General features: G+C 37.2%; 2 protein-coding genes across 3 annotated transcripts; one reads left to right on the top strand and one right to left on the bottom strand.

Annotated features, from left to right (window-relative positions):
* The first annotated feature begins 208 nt into the window (after window positions 1-208).
* LOC113282180 (angio-associated migratory cell protein-like) lies at window positions 209-7,885 on the top strand. The gene is made up of 11 exons (XM_026531142.1): window positions 209-394; window positions 490-534; window positions 4,695-4,736; window positions 4,907-5,026; window positions 5,180-5,325; window positions 5,405-5,552; window positions 5,650-5,733; window positions 6,244-6,359; window positions 6,572-6,630; window positions 7,055-7,145; window positions 7,560-7,885. Exons 1-11 carry the CDS (start codon window positions 277-279, stop codon window positions 7,788-7,790), a joined length of 1,200 nt encoding a protein of 399 aa, XP_026386927.1. The 5' UTR covers window positions 209-276; the 3' UTR covers window positions 7,791-7,885.
* Window positions 7,886-9,615: 1,730 nt separating this feature from the next.
* On the bottom strand, window positions 9,616-11,897 carry LOC113326941 (transcription initiation factor TFIID subunit 2-like). 2 transcript variants are annotated; one of them, XR_003348630.1, is made up of 4 exons: window positions 11,642-11,897; window positions 11,141-11,402; window positions 10,879-11,057; window positions 9,616-9,931 (listed from the first exon to the last, which is right to left on the bottom strand). XR_003348630.1 is itself a non-coding variant. In XM_026574600.1 (4 exons), exons 2-4 carry the CDS (start codon window positions 11,160-11,162, stop codon window positions 9,799-9,801), a joined length of 339 nt encoding a protein of 112 aa, XP_026430385.1. In that variant the 5' UTR covers window positions 11,163-11,402; window positions 11,642-11,897; the 3' UTR covers window positions 9,616-9,798. The 2 variants fall into 2 exon arrangements, 1 of the variants encoding a protein (XP_026430385.1); XM_026574600.1 differs by having other exon boundaries at window positions 10,879-11,062.
* Window positions 11,898-15,707: the final 3,810 nt, after the last annotated feature.

The following is a 15,707-nucleotide window of genomic DNA, read 5'->3' as shown; positions in this document are numbered from 1 at the left end:
GCAGAAATTTTGTAATTCACGTCGATCTCTTCTGTATATATAAGAGAAGAATCATTTTCCAGGTAGGAGTAGGAATTGCTGGCACATCAGGAAAACATATTTGGACTACTGAGTGGACTTGGGCCGGTGGCCCAGTGGATATGTTTTGGACCCGAATGAGTGAAACAAAAACCCTGCAAAAATCTTCCTCCTCTTTAACTTTCCCATCTCCTCTTCTTCTTTTCTATTTTTCACGGCTGCTTCCATTATCAGAAGACAACAGAGAGGAGAGAAACGATGAATACACACGGAAACGAAGAGCATGATGAAGATAGAGAGGAGAATGAGAACGGAGAAGAAGAAGTTTACTTAAATGAAGAAGATATTCTTGAAGAAATCAATGTTGATGAAGAAGGTAAAGTGTATTTTATGGAATTCCTTTTTCTTTCTCTTTGTATATCTTTATTGAGTTAACTCAATCTCTTAATCGATGTCTCTATTGGATTTCAGATCTTCCCGAAGCTGATGAAGATATGGGTTCAGATCCTGATGAAGGTATGTATCAGTTCCAATTTTCAGCAAAATTAGGGTTTTATTTAAGGTTTTGAATTGATTGAAAATTAGTTTTGTTTCTTGGTAGTTTATTGAAGATTGACTGAAAATTTAACACACAGACTTCCCTGCTCATTAGGTAGTAGCAGAAGACAGTAGAAATTTAACACAGGAACAAACATGTAAGAGCGGTCTCTCCCTGACCGCAATCTAGATTAATAGCTGATAGTAATATTGAGGCAGTGAATCATCCTGTGATAAGAATTCGTTGTTGTTAGGAGCTTCAATATTTACAGAACAAGACAGGTGTAAAGCATAACATGTGTCTACTTAACATGCTTATATTCTCATTATTACGAAATATTAAAATTACACAATTCTCTCCACATGGATATAAGTAGGATTACCTTTGCGCTTACAATAGTCTAGCCGGATTGTGGCTGCTTCAAAAAATCTTGAAATCTCCTTGATAGATTGTGAAGGTCTGAATAATTTGTGCTTCATATTCTTTATCTTGAAAGAAAATCTTTACTTAAATTTGTGCTTAAATTTATATATTCTTTATAATTTGTGATAAATTTGTGCTTTATAACTGAAACGACATGCTTCAGAATTATTGTTTAAATGCAGGAAGACATAGATCTAGAAGTTATGACATATTCTGCATTGATGCCACTGTTTGATATAGGTTGCCTTGTTTTTCGGTTAGTTCCCAAGTCACTAGGTTAATCATGAAAGCTTTATCGTGGAATGCTCAGGGTTGATAAAAGCTAAACTCTGAATCATCTCATTTACTAGTTGATAAATATAAACAGGAGTTGATTTTCATCTCTGGAACTAACTAGGTCACAATAAAATGGAGTTCATACTTAAAAAAAGTATATTCAAGGACTGGATTATCATTCCGTCAATTGGAAAGTCTAGGGGCGTGCTTGGTTCTGGGTCTGAATTGATACATGTTCATTTGGTTGAATTCAAACGTATATTTTGCTTATTAGAGTTGACAGAATGATGAATGTTGGGATATGACGTGTTTATATGGTGCTTTAGATGCACCAGGTAAATATACACAGTAAGAATTCAATAGTCAATTAATTTTGCCATATTTAGTATCCATGGGTGCTTTTAGGTAGTATGAACTTTATTCTGAACATCAGGGAGAAGGAGAGTGGTAATGATACAATTTGTGGTGCTACTTGTTTTCGTCAAATCTACCTTTCAATAATCAGGTCTGGTTGATTTGAATTTCATTGGGACACCATATACTTGGACAAATAATAGGGAAGGTGCTGAGAATATTAGGGAGGGTGTTGGTAAATCATGACTGGTATCATGCTCATCCTAATGCTGCTGTTTTGCATCTAACTAGAGTAGGGTCAGATTATATTCCTATCCTTTTAGAAGAAAATCACCAAATTCTCTAAGATAGAAAGGCCTTATATTTGGAGCATAAAGTATTTGATATATTTATTAATAATGCTTGGAATGTGTTGTAGATTAGAAATGATATTGATTTTCTTGCGTCTTATCCTGATCTTGCTAATGAACTTCATGAGTGGAACATGGAGGTTTTTAAAAACAGAAATGAGATAGAGATACTGAAAAAGATTGATCAAGAAAGTAGAAAACCAGGACATCTTGTTTCTAAGAAATTTTTGCTAAACCATGAGATTGAACTTCAGATTTGGAATAGAATCAAACATATACATTGGCTAGAAAATAATAGGGATAAATTTTTGAAGGAACATGATAGGATAACAAATTATTTCCACATAAAGGCTTTTTATAGGAAGAAGGCATAATCACATGGCTGCTAATAGGTGGTACCCGATTACCGAGGAGGGTACCAAAATCCATATAAGACAGAGGACTTTCTAGTCTGTATTTATATGGATTTTGGTACCCTCCTCAGTAACCTGGCACCCCCCGATAGCAATGTTGGCATAATCATATTCATAAACATACAGATACTTCAGGTCTTTTGATAGAATATAAGGATCAGATTCATAACATTCTTAAAAATCATTTTTCACATATTAGTTGTTCTTCTAGTGTGGAAGTTCATGATGTTTCTGATAATCTGTTTATTAATATTATATAGTTCCTGATAGAATGAGATATGGGTGGTGCTTAAATTTATGCATCCTTGGGGGTCCCCTTAGCCCTGATGGGTACCCACCAGGAAAATTGTCTGAAAATATTAACAACATTTATCACATAATCCCTAAAGTAACTAATCCTCCTGTTTTCCCATCTGAATACAGACCCATCATAAAATGATTTCGAAATTGCTTGCTAATAGATTTTATACCCAATAGACAAATTGTTGATAACATAGTCATTGTGCATGAAGTTTTTCACAGCATAAAAATTGATCAAAAAGAGCAGGGCATTAGACTCTTAAACTTGATTTATCTAAAGTTTTCGATAGCATGGAATGGGAGTTCGTTATTTTTAGTTTTAGGAAGCTTGGTTTTGATGATAAATGGTGTAGTTCAATCTTTGAATGCATTTCTACCGTCTCATGTCGAGTTCTGCTTAATGGATCTTCAGGGCCTTCATTAGCACCAATCAGTGGTCTTAGGCAGGGAGATCCATTATCTCCATTTTTGTTTAAAGTTGATTAGATTTTCCCTACTATAACCCATTTGCTGTTTGCCAACGAGTGTTTTGTTTTCTGTAAAGCTTCTGTTCTTAAGGCAAGGAATCTTGCTTATATTTTACAAATGTTTAGTAATTTCTCTGGTTAGTCTATAAGTCTTGACGAATCTGGTCTTTACTTTAGCACACATTTTCATCGTAAACGTTTAAAAATGCTTGCTAGGATGCTTAAAGTGAACAGGATTTCGAAAAAAATGAAAGATATCTTGGAACACCTCTGTTCTTTAATAGATCTAGAGCTTTAAATTTTGAACTTACTGTATATTGAAGAAGGCCTATGTGTCTTTGAGAGGTTGGAAGTGATGGTTCAATCAGAAGCTGGTAGAAAAATTTTGGTTCACTCCAATCTCTCAGCTTACCCTAGCCATCAAACGATGTGCTATGCTCTGCCTAAGAAAGTTCTTGGCAAGCTTGATAAGACTCAAAGAGGCTATTTACCCCAAGTTTTGGAAGTATATTTGCACTCCTAAAGTGCAAGGGGGGTTAGGTATTAGAAATCCACATAATTTTAATTTTGCGCTCTCTATTCGGCATGCTTGGAGGTTAACAAATAATCCAATTCATTTGTGGGTGCAGCTGCTTAAAGGTAAGTACTTCCCTAAGACTCGTGTGCTTCATAAATACATATCCAAAAATACTTCTTAGGTTTGGAATAGCATCAGTCAAGGGAGTGAGGTGGTTAGATGGTTTAGCATTTGGTCAGTTAGTTCAAACTCTCAAGTTAAAATATTGGCTGATGAATGGTTGCCGGAGGGGTCAACAGTTATATGTAATCACCCTAATCCTCCTACTTTAGTAAGGGAATTAACAGATTAAAATGGATGCTGGGATCTTAATAAGCTAAGCTTATACTTCGACCAGCAAACTGTAAATACAATAAGGTCTGTTTGGCCCTCGAGTAGTAAACTTTGAAGAATCTCCTCCTTCCTTTATTTCCGTACAGTCTTCGTTTTCTGTTGTCCGTAGTAATAGCCGCAGACTGCCCAGGGTTCCATGTAACCTTTACTTGAGGTCTTGAACAACTGTAGGAACACTAATTGCATGAACACCATTCCCAGAACTAGTCCTTGCTGACTCTGAATGATTTTTACTATCAGTACCTTTCACTGGCTCAACTTGTTGTCCTGTTTTAACTTTATGAAACAATGATCCCAACATTCCCATTATCTCTAACGACTCAAAAAATCGCTGTGTTATTTGTGTGAAAGAAATCTCAAGAGGAATCAGTATCATGTGGCTAAAAAGTTTAAGACTCACCTTCGATACTAGGATCAAACTTAACAGTAACAGCATCATTTTCACCTCATGATAGACTCATGGAACTAATGTTAGAGTGTGAAGCACTAGTTTGAGGTGAAGGAGATGGTAAATGTGAACGAGGTGAAAGGGCATTACCAATCTCATTAGTATAATAGATAATGACAACAGTGATGAATTAATTGACTTTTCAGCTTGAGAAATCTTCTTATTAACATTTTCGTTGGTTTTGGTTGTGGTTGCAGACGAACCAGATGATTCCATGCACATATTCACAGGCCATACTGGTATACTCTTGATTTACTGTTGTTATGGTTTATAGTGTGACAAGCTGAGAGCTGAATTAGGCATTTCGATAGGCTGTTCTGATTTAATTCTGTTCCATATTCTATTAGGATTTTTTTTTTTTTTTTTTTTTTTCTGCATTCTTAAGTTTAGTGTTTGTTATATGGGACAGGTGAATTATACACGGTGGCTTGTAGTCCTACTGATGCAACCCTAGTGGCAACTGGAGGGGCAGATGACAAAGGATTTCTATGGAAGATGGGTGTTGGAGATTGGGCTCAAGAACTCCAAGGTATGCCTGTGGTGAAACTAACAACACCATGTCGGCTGCAATCAAATACCGATGCTTTGTTTTCTTGAATTCTTTTCTGCTTGTACGCCCATAATAACTGTTATTGACTTCTTTATTTAGTTGTAATAGGAAATAGTTTGTTCTTTTTTGCAGGTCATAAAGATTCCGTGTCCACTTTAGCCTTCAGTATAGATGGACAGTTGCTTGCCACAGGAAGCTTGGATGGAACTATTCAAGTGTGGGACATGCCTTCGGGTAGTCTCAAGTGTACACTTGATGGTCCTGGAGGAGGAATTGAGGTAAAATGATGACGAAAACAACTGTTTTTGAAATCTCCATTTGATAAAATTTATTTTACTGAACTATCTATACTCTCAGTGGGTCAGGTGGCATCCAAGAGGACATGTAGTCTTGGCTGGGTCAGAGGATGGCACTGTTTGGTTATGGAACGCTGATAGAAATGCGTATCTTAATATGTTCTCTGGTCATGCTAGCAGTGTTACTTGTGGTGATTTTACCCCTGATGGTATATTTCGACGCATAGCTCGCTGTGTTAATAATATTAGATTTCATTACCCAGTCTTAGCATGTAAACTTTTGTTCTTTGTTTGCTTGATTTGCAGGTAAAACAATCTGTACCGGTTCTGATGATGCATCACTAAGAGTTTGGAACCCTAAAACCGGAGAGAACTTGCACGTTATTAGTGGTACTTTGGCACTGTATAGTCTTCTTTTTTTTCTTTTAAAATTGCTAATGTAAATATATTACACTGACAGCGTGTTTGGTTCAAGGAATTGGATTCCTGGTAATCCAATTCCCGGGGAATGTGACCAATTCCTTGAACCAAACGGTCCAAACCAACTCTATGTAATATAGATTTTTGATTCCTAGGAATCCAATTCCCCCCAAAATAATTGATTTCCATTGCATTGGTCTAGTAGTGCAATGGAATTGGATTCCAAGGTAAAAACAAAAGAAATTGGATTACCTCAACCAAACGCTAATTTTTTGGAATTGAATCCAATTCCAAGAATTGGATTACCCCATAATTGAATTCCTAGGAATCCAGTTCTTCCAACCAAACGAGGTGTGAGTAGTGAATAATCATCTAATAGGGATGTGCCTCATGTATTGCCGTGGCATAAAAATTCTATTATGTTGTTTATTATTATTTTTTCATTTTGCTTGAATCTTGAAAGGATGTTTTCTCTTCTAGGTCATCCATATCATACCGAAGGTTTGACATGCTTAGTTATCAGCTCAGATTCCAGTCTCGCTATTACAGGGTCGACTGATGGCTCTGTTCACATAGTGAACTTAATAACTGGAAAGGTCCGTTTCCTTCATTACCACTGTCTTGCTTATTGTCTTTCACCATCCTCTCAATCATTTATTGTTTTTTTTTCTTTCTCAAGACTGATGTAAACTTGAACAGAGAATTCTGCTAACATGTATGATGGTGAATAAGCATAAGCTTTCAGCATTAATGGATCTATCATGAAATTTAGAGATTCGGTTTCTAAAATGTTATTTCTTCCTCTCAGGTGATTAATTCTCTGCTATCTCACACTGAATCGGTTGAGTGCATTGGCCTTTCCCCCAGGTATTATTTATATCTCGATTACCTGCACTGAACTAAAATTTCTGAGATGCTTCACTAGGATAAAGTATGCAAGTGCCAAGAGGCTCATCAGCATTAGTTATGCCGATTGCTCATTATATTCTGTTAACTCGCGTATTCAATCTATTTCAGCTTGTTTGTCGAGCCAGAGTTCACTTTATATTGAGTTTGAAAATATGAAATGGTGCCTTAAGTAACTATTTCTCATAAACTGTAATTAGCAGTAATTCTGAAGAATATTCTAAAACAGCTGATAAGCATTGGAAACACATTCTAGCGGTCAATAGGTTGAAATTACAACTATGAGTCTTGGTCTATTAAACATATGAAAATTGTCTGCTAAGAATCAAGTTTCGTTATATCACAATCTGTAGAAATCCTCTCATAATTTATCTTTCGTTTGTAGCCACCCTTTTGCTGCAACTGGTGGCCTTGATCAGAAACTCATCATTTGGGACCTGCAACGATCAACTGTACGCTTATCATGTGATCATGAGGTAAGTTTCGATAAGCGTTGGCTAAGATACATCTAAAATGTTCTTTCTGATTACTTTTTAGCCATCAAATGGTCATGTAAATGATCCATTACCTGATATTTCTTTGAGATGAAGTTGATGTCCTCACTAAGTTGATCATCCTGACAGACACTCAATTAAAAGTTGGTTGGGTTTTTGTTAGTGAAAATGACCGAAATGTGTGGTTTAGAGGTTAGAAATTTTTTCTTTTTTGGCAAAAACTCAAACAAAAAAAACTTCATCACCATGTGACGTTGCTGTTTCGCCGTGCGCACAAGAAATACTCTTAATTTTCACCCTTCTGAGTTGCATCACAGTTGGCAAAACTTAAATGTTGGAACTCATGATTGTACTATTTACCAATTGTAACAATAAACAATCTAATTGTTTCTGCAGGATGGTGTAGCTTGCTTGGTATGGCTAGGATCATCTAGGTATGTGGTTACCGGATGTCTAGATGGTAAAGTACGAGTATGGGATAGCCTCTCAGGGGAAAGTGTGAAGACATTCAACGGTCATTCTAATGCCATTCAGTCCCTGTCTCCCTCTGCAAATTTAGATTTCCTAGTTTCTGTTTCTATCGATCAAACTGCTAGAGTATTTGAAATTGCCGAGTTCAAACAGTGAAATAGGTAAATCTACATGTATACTGTCAAATAGGTGTTTATGTTTGGTTAATCAACACTTTATATAAGTAATACATTTTATTACTCTTGCAAGCATGTTCTTTTTGGCTTAGTAGTTAACAGAAAAAATTGTTTCATGCCTTTGGTTGGAATTCGGAAACCGGTTGACTGACTGGCAGCAGCATACTTTTAACATGTCTGAATGCTTGGACCTCTGACTCGCTATTAGCAAAGGACAATTCTGTAGCTCTGAGATAGAACATGAAGAACAGGGATATTGGTGAGAATTCAGGGTTGAGATTCTGATGACTCATCTGGAGAAAAGGAGTAGCTGTTGCCACGTGGAATCTGTTTAGAATGACGTGGATAATTATATTCTTATTTTACACCATAGATTTTGTTTCTGTTTAGTGAAAAATGGGCAAATCCGAAACCTTGTACAATGCAATCTAAGTAGGAAAAGTCTAATTCCGCCAGATTTTGGAAGTAGAATTGGAATGGGACTAGATTTCCGCCAAAGCTAAGATATCGAAATCTCGTGCTCGGAAGAATAAGAAAGTGTTTTAATTACGTTTCAAGGTTTATTGTAATGGCTAACCAGTTGGAGTTGGAGAATTCATGCGATGTGATCATCATTCGGTGAAATCAATGAGTTATGTTTAAACAACATTAGTGGTGTTACCAACAAACAGACCTTAAGAGTCAAAAGTGGCATTGCAGAAAAAAACCGAAATATTTTTAGTCCCACATCATTTATGTCAGAGTGAATGGAGGTCAATGCTTGTGTATAACTAAAGGCAACATGAGCCGAGTAACATTTAACCTGTCCTGTCAGGGGTGAAAGGCGACCCGTTGATGATCGTATAGTGACGACGGGCCGTGCCGACACCCACCAAAGCGAACACATCTCTTTGGAGGCGAGCGAGTCTAGCCCTACTTTCGGTTTGACTCGCCCGTCAATTTTTGGAAGCACCCAATATTATGCTGGGGGCTATCACCAAACTCAAAATTCTCAAATATTTCTACACGCGGCATAGATTGGAAACTTGTACTTGCACCTCTGAACGTAGATCATCGATGGTTGAAAAAGTGGGAATTGGATTAATTTGATTGTCCAAGTGACTAAGTAACATTCTAGTAATCTAGTTCCCATTTTCTTTGTTATTTTGTATGCCATGTCAGAGTTATTAAGGTATAACAACTATTCTGAGTTCGTATTTATGTATCTCGAATTAGAGTTAATAAGAAGTGCTTGAAAGTTCTTGGTTCCTCTTCCACATTTTGCATCCCGATTGCGCATGAAAAATGGTAGATAGATGGAGATTTTTAACTATCTATTTAATCCTTTTTAACTCATTGAATTTTTTAGGTAATTGCTGACTCTTCCTGTTTTTTAATATTCCCTCCGTCCCACTATTAAGTGACCTAGTTCAAGTTTGCACAATTTAAGGCAAGCGGGGAAAAGTATTTTTAAGCACTTTTTACAATTGTACCCTTATAAATAATAAATAGTGAAATTTTGAAATGGTTTATCTCTCAAACTACACAACGGATGTTCGCAAACTTCGTACCATTGAAAAGCATTTTAAAACATCTACCTAACGAATATAAACATGACTATCAAATTATGTATATTTCTTATATTTCTTATAATCAATTAAAAATATAATTTTAGAAATATCTCCTTGTTTAGTGATATAGGTCACTTAATGGTGGGACAAAATCTAAAAGTAACTAGGTCACTTATTAGTGGGACGGAGGGAGTATCTTCCAATTTTGTAGAGATTGTGCTTTGTTGACTCGCTTGATCTGAATATGAATAAAAGTAAGGTCATTTACAAAATGGTCACACTTTTTGTAATTCAGTTACAAAATGATCATACTTTTGTAAATCGGTTACAAATTGATCATACTTCATCCGACATAACAGTTTTGCAAAAAAACGGGGTTAGTTGTCCCCAAAATACCCTCACTCTTAACTCAATCAAATGTTAACTGCAGTTAGGCCATCACTGACGTGTTGGGCATTTTGTTGACATGGCGTCTCTGTGACGTGGTGGGCATCTTGATGACGTGGCATCTCTATAAGGTGGCACACTTTTGTGGGCAGAAAAGTGTCTGATTACATTGATCTTTATACACCTGCAGACAATAATACTCATCTTTCATTTTTCATCATAATTTAGTAAAATTTTCAAGCTAAGAAAATATGGCAAAGCAACACTTTTTTTGAAGGTTAAAACGAAACTTTAGATCATTTTGATATCTGACACTGTAGAATAAACATCTTCTCAAACTAATGGCCAAAAATAGAAAAACTTAACACGAAAAACACTATATGTCGCGCACCTTCATAGTTCAAAAAATTTGCCTAAGCTACATGGTATTCAGTAATTGGTGAGAGCATCACTGTCAGCCCAACCCCACTCACTCACCAAAATGCTTATACAAAGAAGGGGTCTGTTGGTGGTGAAGTGACCACTAAAAACTTCACACATGGCCAAAATGCTTGTACAGGTAAAGCTGATTTGAATCTTTACCAACAGATGTACCTAGACCATGTCCAAGACATGCCACCAAATTCACAAGCAAAAACTATTCCCAAGAGAAGTTATTTCACTCTACTTTCTCCTTCGTACAGACCCTATATGAAAGCCTATTCAAAAGAAAATCTTTAAACACGCCTAATGAAGTGTGCATGCATGTCATTTATCAGATCATAGGGGCCGGTTAGCATGTCTGAAACTTACTATTTTTGCATCTAAGAGTAAACATCGCTAAGTTGATATTCACATGCATACCCGTTTAAGCTGAGCACACAGAGCAACCTATGCTCACAAGGTAATGTTTTCTATCTCCTCAGTCAATCATGGCACATTCGTTGCGAAAAGAAAAATAATCATTCAGTCTAACGAAAGTGACACAACTAAATAAACCAATATGATGTTGGAAAACTAAGCATGACATCAGTATTCTGCAAGACTGCACAGGATGTTGCAATATATGTGGTAAACGAAGAAGCAAGCAATCAAGCAATTAACATGTGAACATGAGAAAAAAAAAATGGGGTGCTTGAAGTTTTGACTCACCTCCCTACAGCCAGTTGTAAGATGCAAAATAAGTGATGCCGAAGGAAGACATTATTAAAGGCTTTACGACTTTCAAGCATACAAAGCAAAGCCAGGAGGGTAGGACCCTTAATATCATCTTCAGACTCAGATGCGAGCCGTAACTGACACAGACGCATTGCATGGACAACCAACTTCACCTGGCCTAATGTCAAGATGCAATTAGGGCTCAAGAATATATCAATACTGAGTACAGACATAAAAGACATGAACAGTATCTAACCTTGCAAAGACACCTCTTCCATCAAATAACTTAGGAACAATGACAATGCAGCGTCAATGCCTAACTGAATTCAAGATCAAGAAGAGCTCTGCTGGCCTAGATTCGAATTTTCCACATAGCCTCAAAACTACGAACTGGTTTGATAAGTTCAAACACGCGTTCAATCTCACAAGAATTCACACTTATGTTATCAAAAAAACTAACCTTATTAGTATCACATTTTTCAACCCTAAAACTTCGAACGGGGTTCTTCACATATTTCCTGCACAGAAACATAACAAAATTGAATACAGAATCAATTAGGGTTTATGAAAAAAACAAAAAAAATAAGAGAAGAAAAACCCTAAAATCGTTAAATTAGGGTTCCTGAATCTAATTAGTAACAGATAAAATACCCAATTTTATTTAGGGTTTATGAAAAAACAAAAAAAAAAAACTAACTGTAATTAGGGTTCCAGAAATCTAATATGAAATTGACGGAATATGGTTGTAATTACCAACCTCGTGATGTTCGCAAACATGGTAATGATCTCTTGTAACAAAACCGCCGTATTGAACAACCAGTTACCGGATTTGGATGCAAATCTCACAAAACACCACAAGATATGGATCAAAACCACACACACGAATTACATAACCTATTAAGTATCTGTTTGCTATGAAAATGACTCGAAATCACTCGATATTCAATGAATCGCCATTTTTGAAGAGCTCTGATAATAGAAAATGAGTGAGAAGAGGCTTCAAAAAAATGAAACAGAAATGGAACCTAACGGGTTATAGTTTCTATTTAGTTCGGCCATATCATGTTCGTCTAAATAATCCTCTAGATGTACCGTTAACACGGTCTATGGCTACGGACTAACTGGTAATTTCTGCTAGTCATTTAACTCTGACTCGGTGAGTCCTACTGACTTAACCAATGAAATAACGGAAATGTGACTCTTTTGTAAATGGTTTGTGACTCTATGACCATTTTGCAAATCGGGTCCTAATTGTAGGACTGTTTTATACATTTCCCATAAAAGTATTCGACATGTTTGGGGCCAGGGGTGCGTGATGTTATCCGCACAAATTTGGGTATGTCGATGTCGACTGGCATTCATATTTCAAGTTTTTAGCTCATGTGTTAGTTTGAGAGACGCTATTGCAAGTTAAGCAATGGTCAATCATTATATATATGGTTTGAGTTGGCCTAGAAAACCATACCCAAAATTAACATCAGGTTTTTGTTTTAGAAGGACGATTAAGATGAAGAACCTTGTCAGATATATATATATATATATATATATATATATATATGTAATAATAATAAGATGATGAGCTCAGAATTGTTATGCAATATGAACTTGTTTCTCTTTTTTGATCGAAGTTTCAAGTGAAGTAACAAACGGTATGCAAGAAAATTTATCCGAACTTTCTTTCAGAATGGTTTCAAGAGGTATTAATTTACGAGCTACCTACTTTCTGCTGCTCAAGCATGGTCATCTCATAAGGAAGTTGAGAGATCAGTTTATCTCCACAACGTTTTGAAGAGTTCACCATGTGCCTCGACTGGAAATTGCTTTGTCAATAACTGATAAGATGACTCCAAAACCCAAAAAAAACACACACTGATAGATGTAGAACGAACCCCCATCCAGTCGATCATTTTCATGTCTTCCAAATCTGCCGAACTTATCACTGTGCTCGGAAGGGAAGTTATACAAACAGATATTTGGTGGTACTTGAAGAAACTACGCAAAGTTTAGGAGACGTACCAGCAAAGTTTGTTGTCTGAGAAGCAGCAGCGCTGCTGGTCGGATTCAGCAGATTGAGAAGTTGGGCATACTGTTCAGCAGTAATCGTAGGTACCTGGACAGCAGCAGGGACCTGGACAGGGGCAGCAACAGTCGCCAAAGCATGGGAATCAGCAGCCTTGGAAGAATCATTCGGATAGCCGTGAAGCTTCCAGCAGACGGGTCTAGTATGACCGTGTTTGTTACAATGATCGCAATACGGCCTTGGACGTTTGTTGCCATTTGGGCCGCTGTGAATAGGCCTAGGCTGCAAAGGGAAACGATGATGCCTATTGTCTGTGCGAACAGTGATTAGGGCTGCAGACTCGACGATGGGAACAGCAGCAGAATTGATACCCTGCTGCTCTTCTTCCTGACGAACAAGGTTATATAACTTGGCAGCCGATGGTAATGGCTCAGTGACAAGAAGTTGACTTCGCAAGGCAGAGAAACGGTCTTGAAGACCCTGTAAAAATTCCATAGCACGGTCTTGATTATGGTGTTCAAGGAAAGACTTACCAGCATGACAAATACATGGTGTAGTAGGTCGAAAAGAGTCCAACTGATCCCAAAGTGTCTTGAGCTGGGTGTAGTATTGAGCAACAGGTAAATGCTCCTGTTTGAGGTGAGAAATTGACTGCTTGATAGCATACAATTTTGTTGCATTGGATTGAGAAAACCGGCTCTTCAAGTCCATCCACATCTCATGTGCAGTATCAAAAGACATGATGCTACGACCAATCTCAGGTTCACAAGAGTTGCAAACCCAACTGCCAACAAGATCATCACAGCGTTGCCAGTATGGGATATCCGCTGAAATGTCTGGTTTGACAATAGTGCCATCAATATATCCTAGTTTGGCTTTTGCACTCAAGGCCTTACGAAATCCTCTAACCCAAGTGGCATAGTTATCACTTGTGAGAGCTGGTTGAAAAAGAATGGTGGTAGGATTGTCCGCAGGATGAACAAAGTATGGACTTGAAGGATGAAGATGAGGATTAGCATCAACAACGCCTTTGCCATTGTTGCTGTTGTCTGGGGTTTGGTCACTGATATCTCCCATTGTTGATGAAGAAGTGCTGCTGATATGCAAAGGAATGGAGGAAGAGACGTTGATCTTAACCTAGCACGAAGATACCATGAAGAAACTAAGAAACTAAGAGACAGTGTTCTTGTGTTTCACAACTGTGAACTTAGGAGTTTTATTCTCAATGATATTTATACAGAATCAGATTACATAAGATTCTCCTAAATAAGTTACAAAAGATAAAGATATTCACAGAATAAAAAGGAAATATGGAGATATCTACGTAAGACTAAGTAAAGAATGAACTAGTAAACTAGGAAACCTATTAAACTGGGAATCAATACAATTAATTGCCAGATAAGTCGCTAACAGTACTCAATTTTGCTTATGATAGTTTAGTCCCATATCGTGTGGATTGCTCATTTTCTTTTGGTTTATATTCCACCAGACCGGAGTAGCTAGCATTTAGTTAAGCGCATAGGATCTGTAGATTAACATCGTAGCACGCTCCTTGCGGGGATGTCGGGAGACCGTTGTGTGCTCTGCGAGTTGCAGTAGGCCGGTATGGCCTCCTCCCCATTATTTGTTTTTGTTTTTGATGTTGGCCTTGGTTTTGAGTCTAATGACCATGTTGGTAACAGACCCATCTATTTTGATTCATGGGTTTCAACAGAGTACTTCCACTTGCAAGTTTCTCTGCTAAATTCAGTTCTTTAGATTATTCAAGGTATCTGGGGGTTCATGTTTTTGTTCAGAAACTATTTTGAATTTCTAGTCTCCAAGTATAGTGAGAATGAGGGTTGTGCAATAAAGGTGTTTGAAGGAAGATATGACAGAAAGAGATTTTGTTTGTTGGAATTCTATGGTCTGTGCTTATATGAATCATGGTGGATGAAGTTGGCAATTGAGCTGTTCAAGTCTATGGAGACGATAAATGTCGCCAAGGTTGTTTTTTGTAGAGATGATAAATTGGAATGCTGTGATGAAGAATGCAGCAAGGTTGAGTCTTGATAATGAAGTAGCTTGGAATGTTATGACTTCTGGTTATATGAGGAATGATGATGTGAAGAATGCAAGGTTGATTTTTGATTAAATGCCGGTGAAATCTGTAGTTTCTTGTACTGCTGTGATTTCAGGATACGCTAAAGTTGGTGATGTTGGAGAAATGAACAGTCTTTTCTATTCAATGCCAGTTAAGAATGTCATTACTTGGAATGCCATGATTGCGGGTTTTGTTCAGAATGATAAATTTGATCGAGTTTTCATAGAAAGTTGATTTATGTCGAGTGTAAGCTGGACGAGACTACTCTTTTGAGTGTTCTCTCTGCCTGTACTCACCTAGGTGCTCATGAACAAGGAAAATGAATTAAGTCTTATATCAAAAAAGGGATATTGAAATTTCTACTTCATTAGGGAATGCCTTGATAGACATGTTAGCAAAATGTGGTGATCTTGAAAGTGCAATTTCAATGTTCAAGCAGATGAGAAAGAAGTGCATTATCACATGGACATCGATGGTTGCAGCCTTAGCCCTTTAATGGGCGGTGTAAAGAAGCTTTAGCTCTCTTTGATGAGACGTGTGTGGAAAACATATAACCAGATGATGTCATCTTCATTACGCTCTCCGCTTGCACTCATGGGGGACTGGTTGAAGAAGAAAAACCGGTCTTTAGTCAAATGGTGAAGCAGTTCAACATTGTTTCTCTCCCCAGAACTGCTAACCAAGAGTGCTCCATGGTTTAGTAGACAAGTTTACTGAAGA

Source organism: Papaver somniferum, chromosome 1 (assembly GCF_003573695.1).
Source record: "Papaver somniferum cultivar HN1 chromosome 1, ASM357369v1, whole genome shotgun sequence".
Lineage (NCBI taxonomy): Eukaryota > Viridiplantae > Streptophyta > Magnoliopsida > Ranunculales > Papaveraceae > Papaver > Papaver somniferum.
This window is presented reverse-complemented; position numbering and strand designations above follow the sequence as displayed.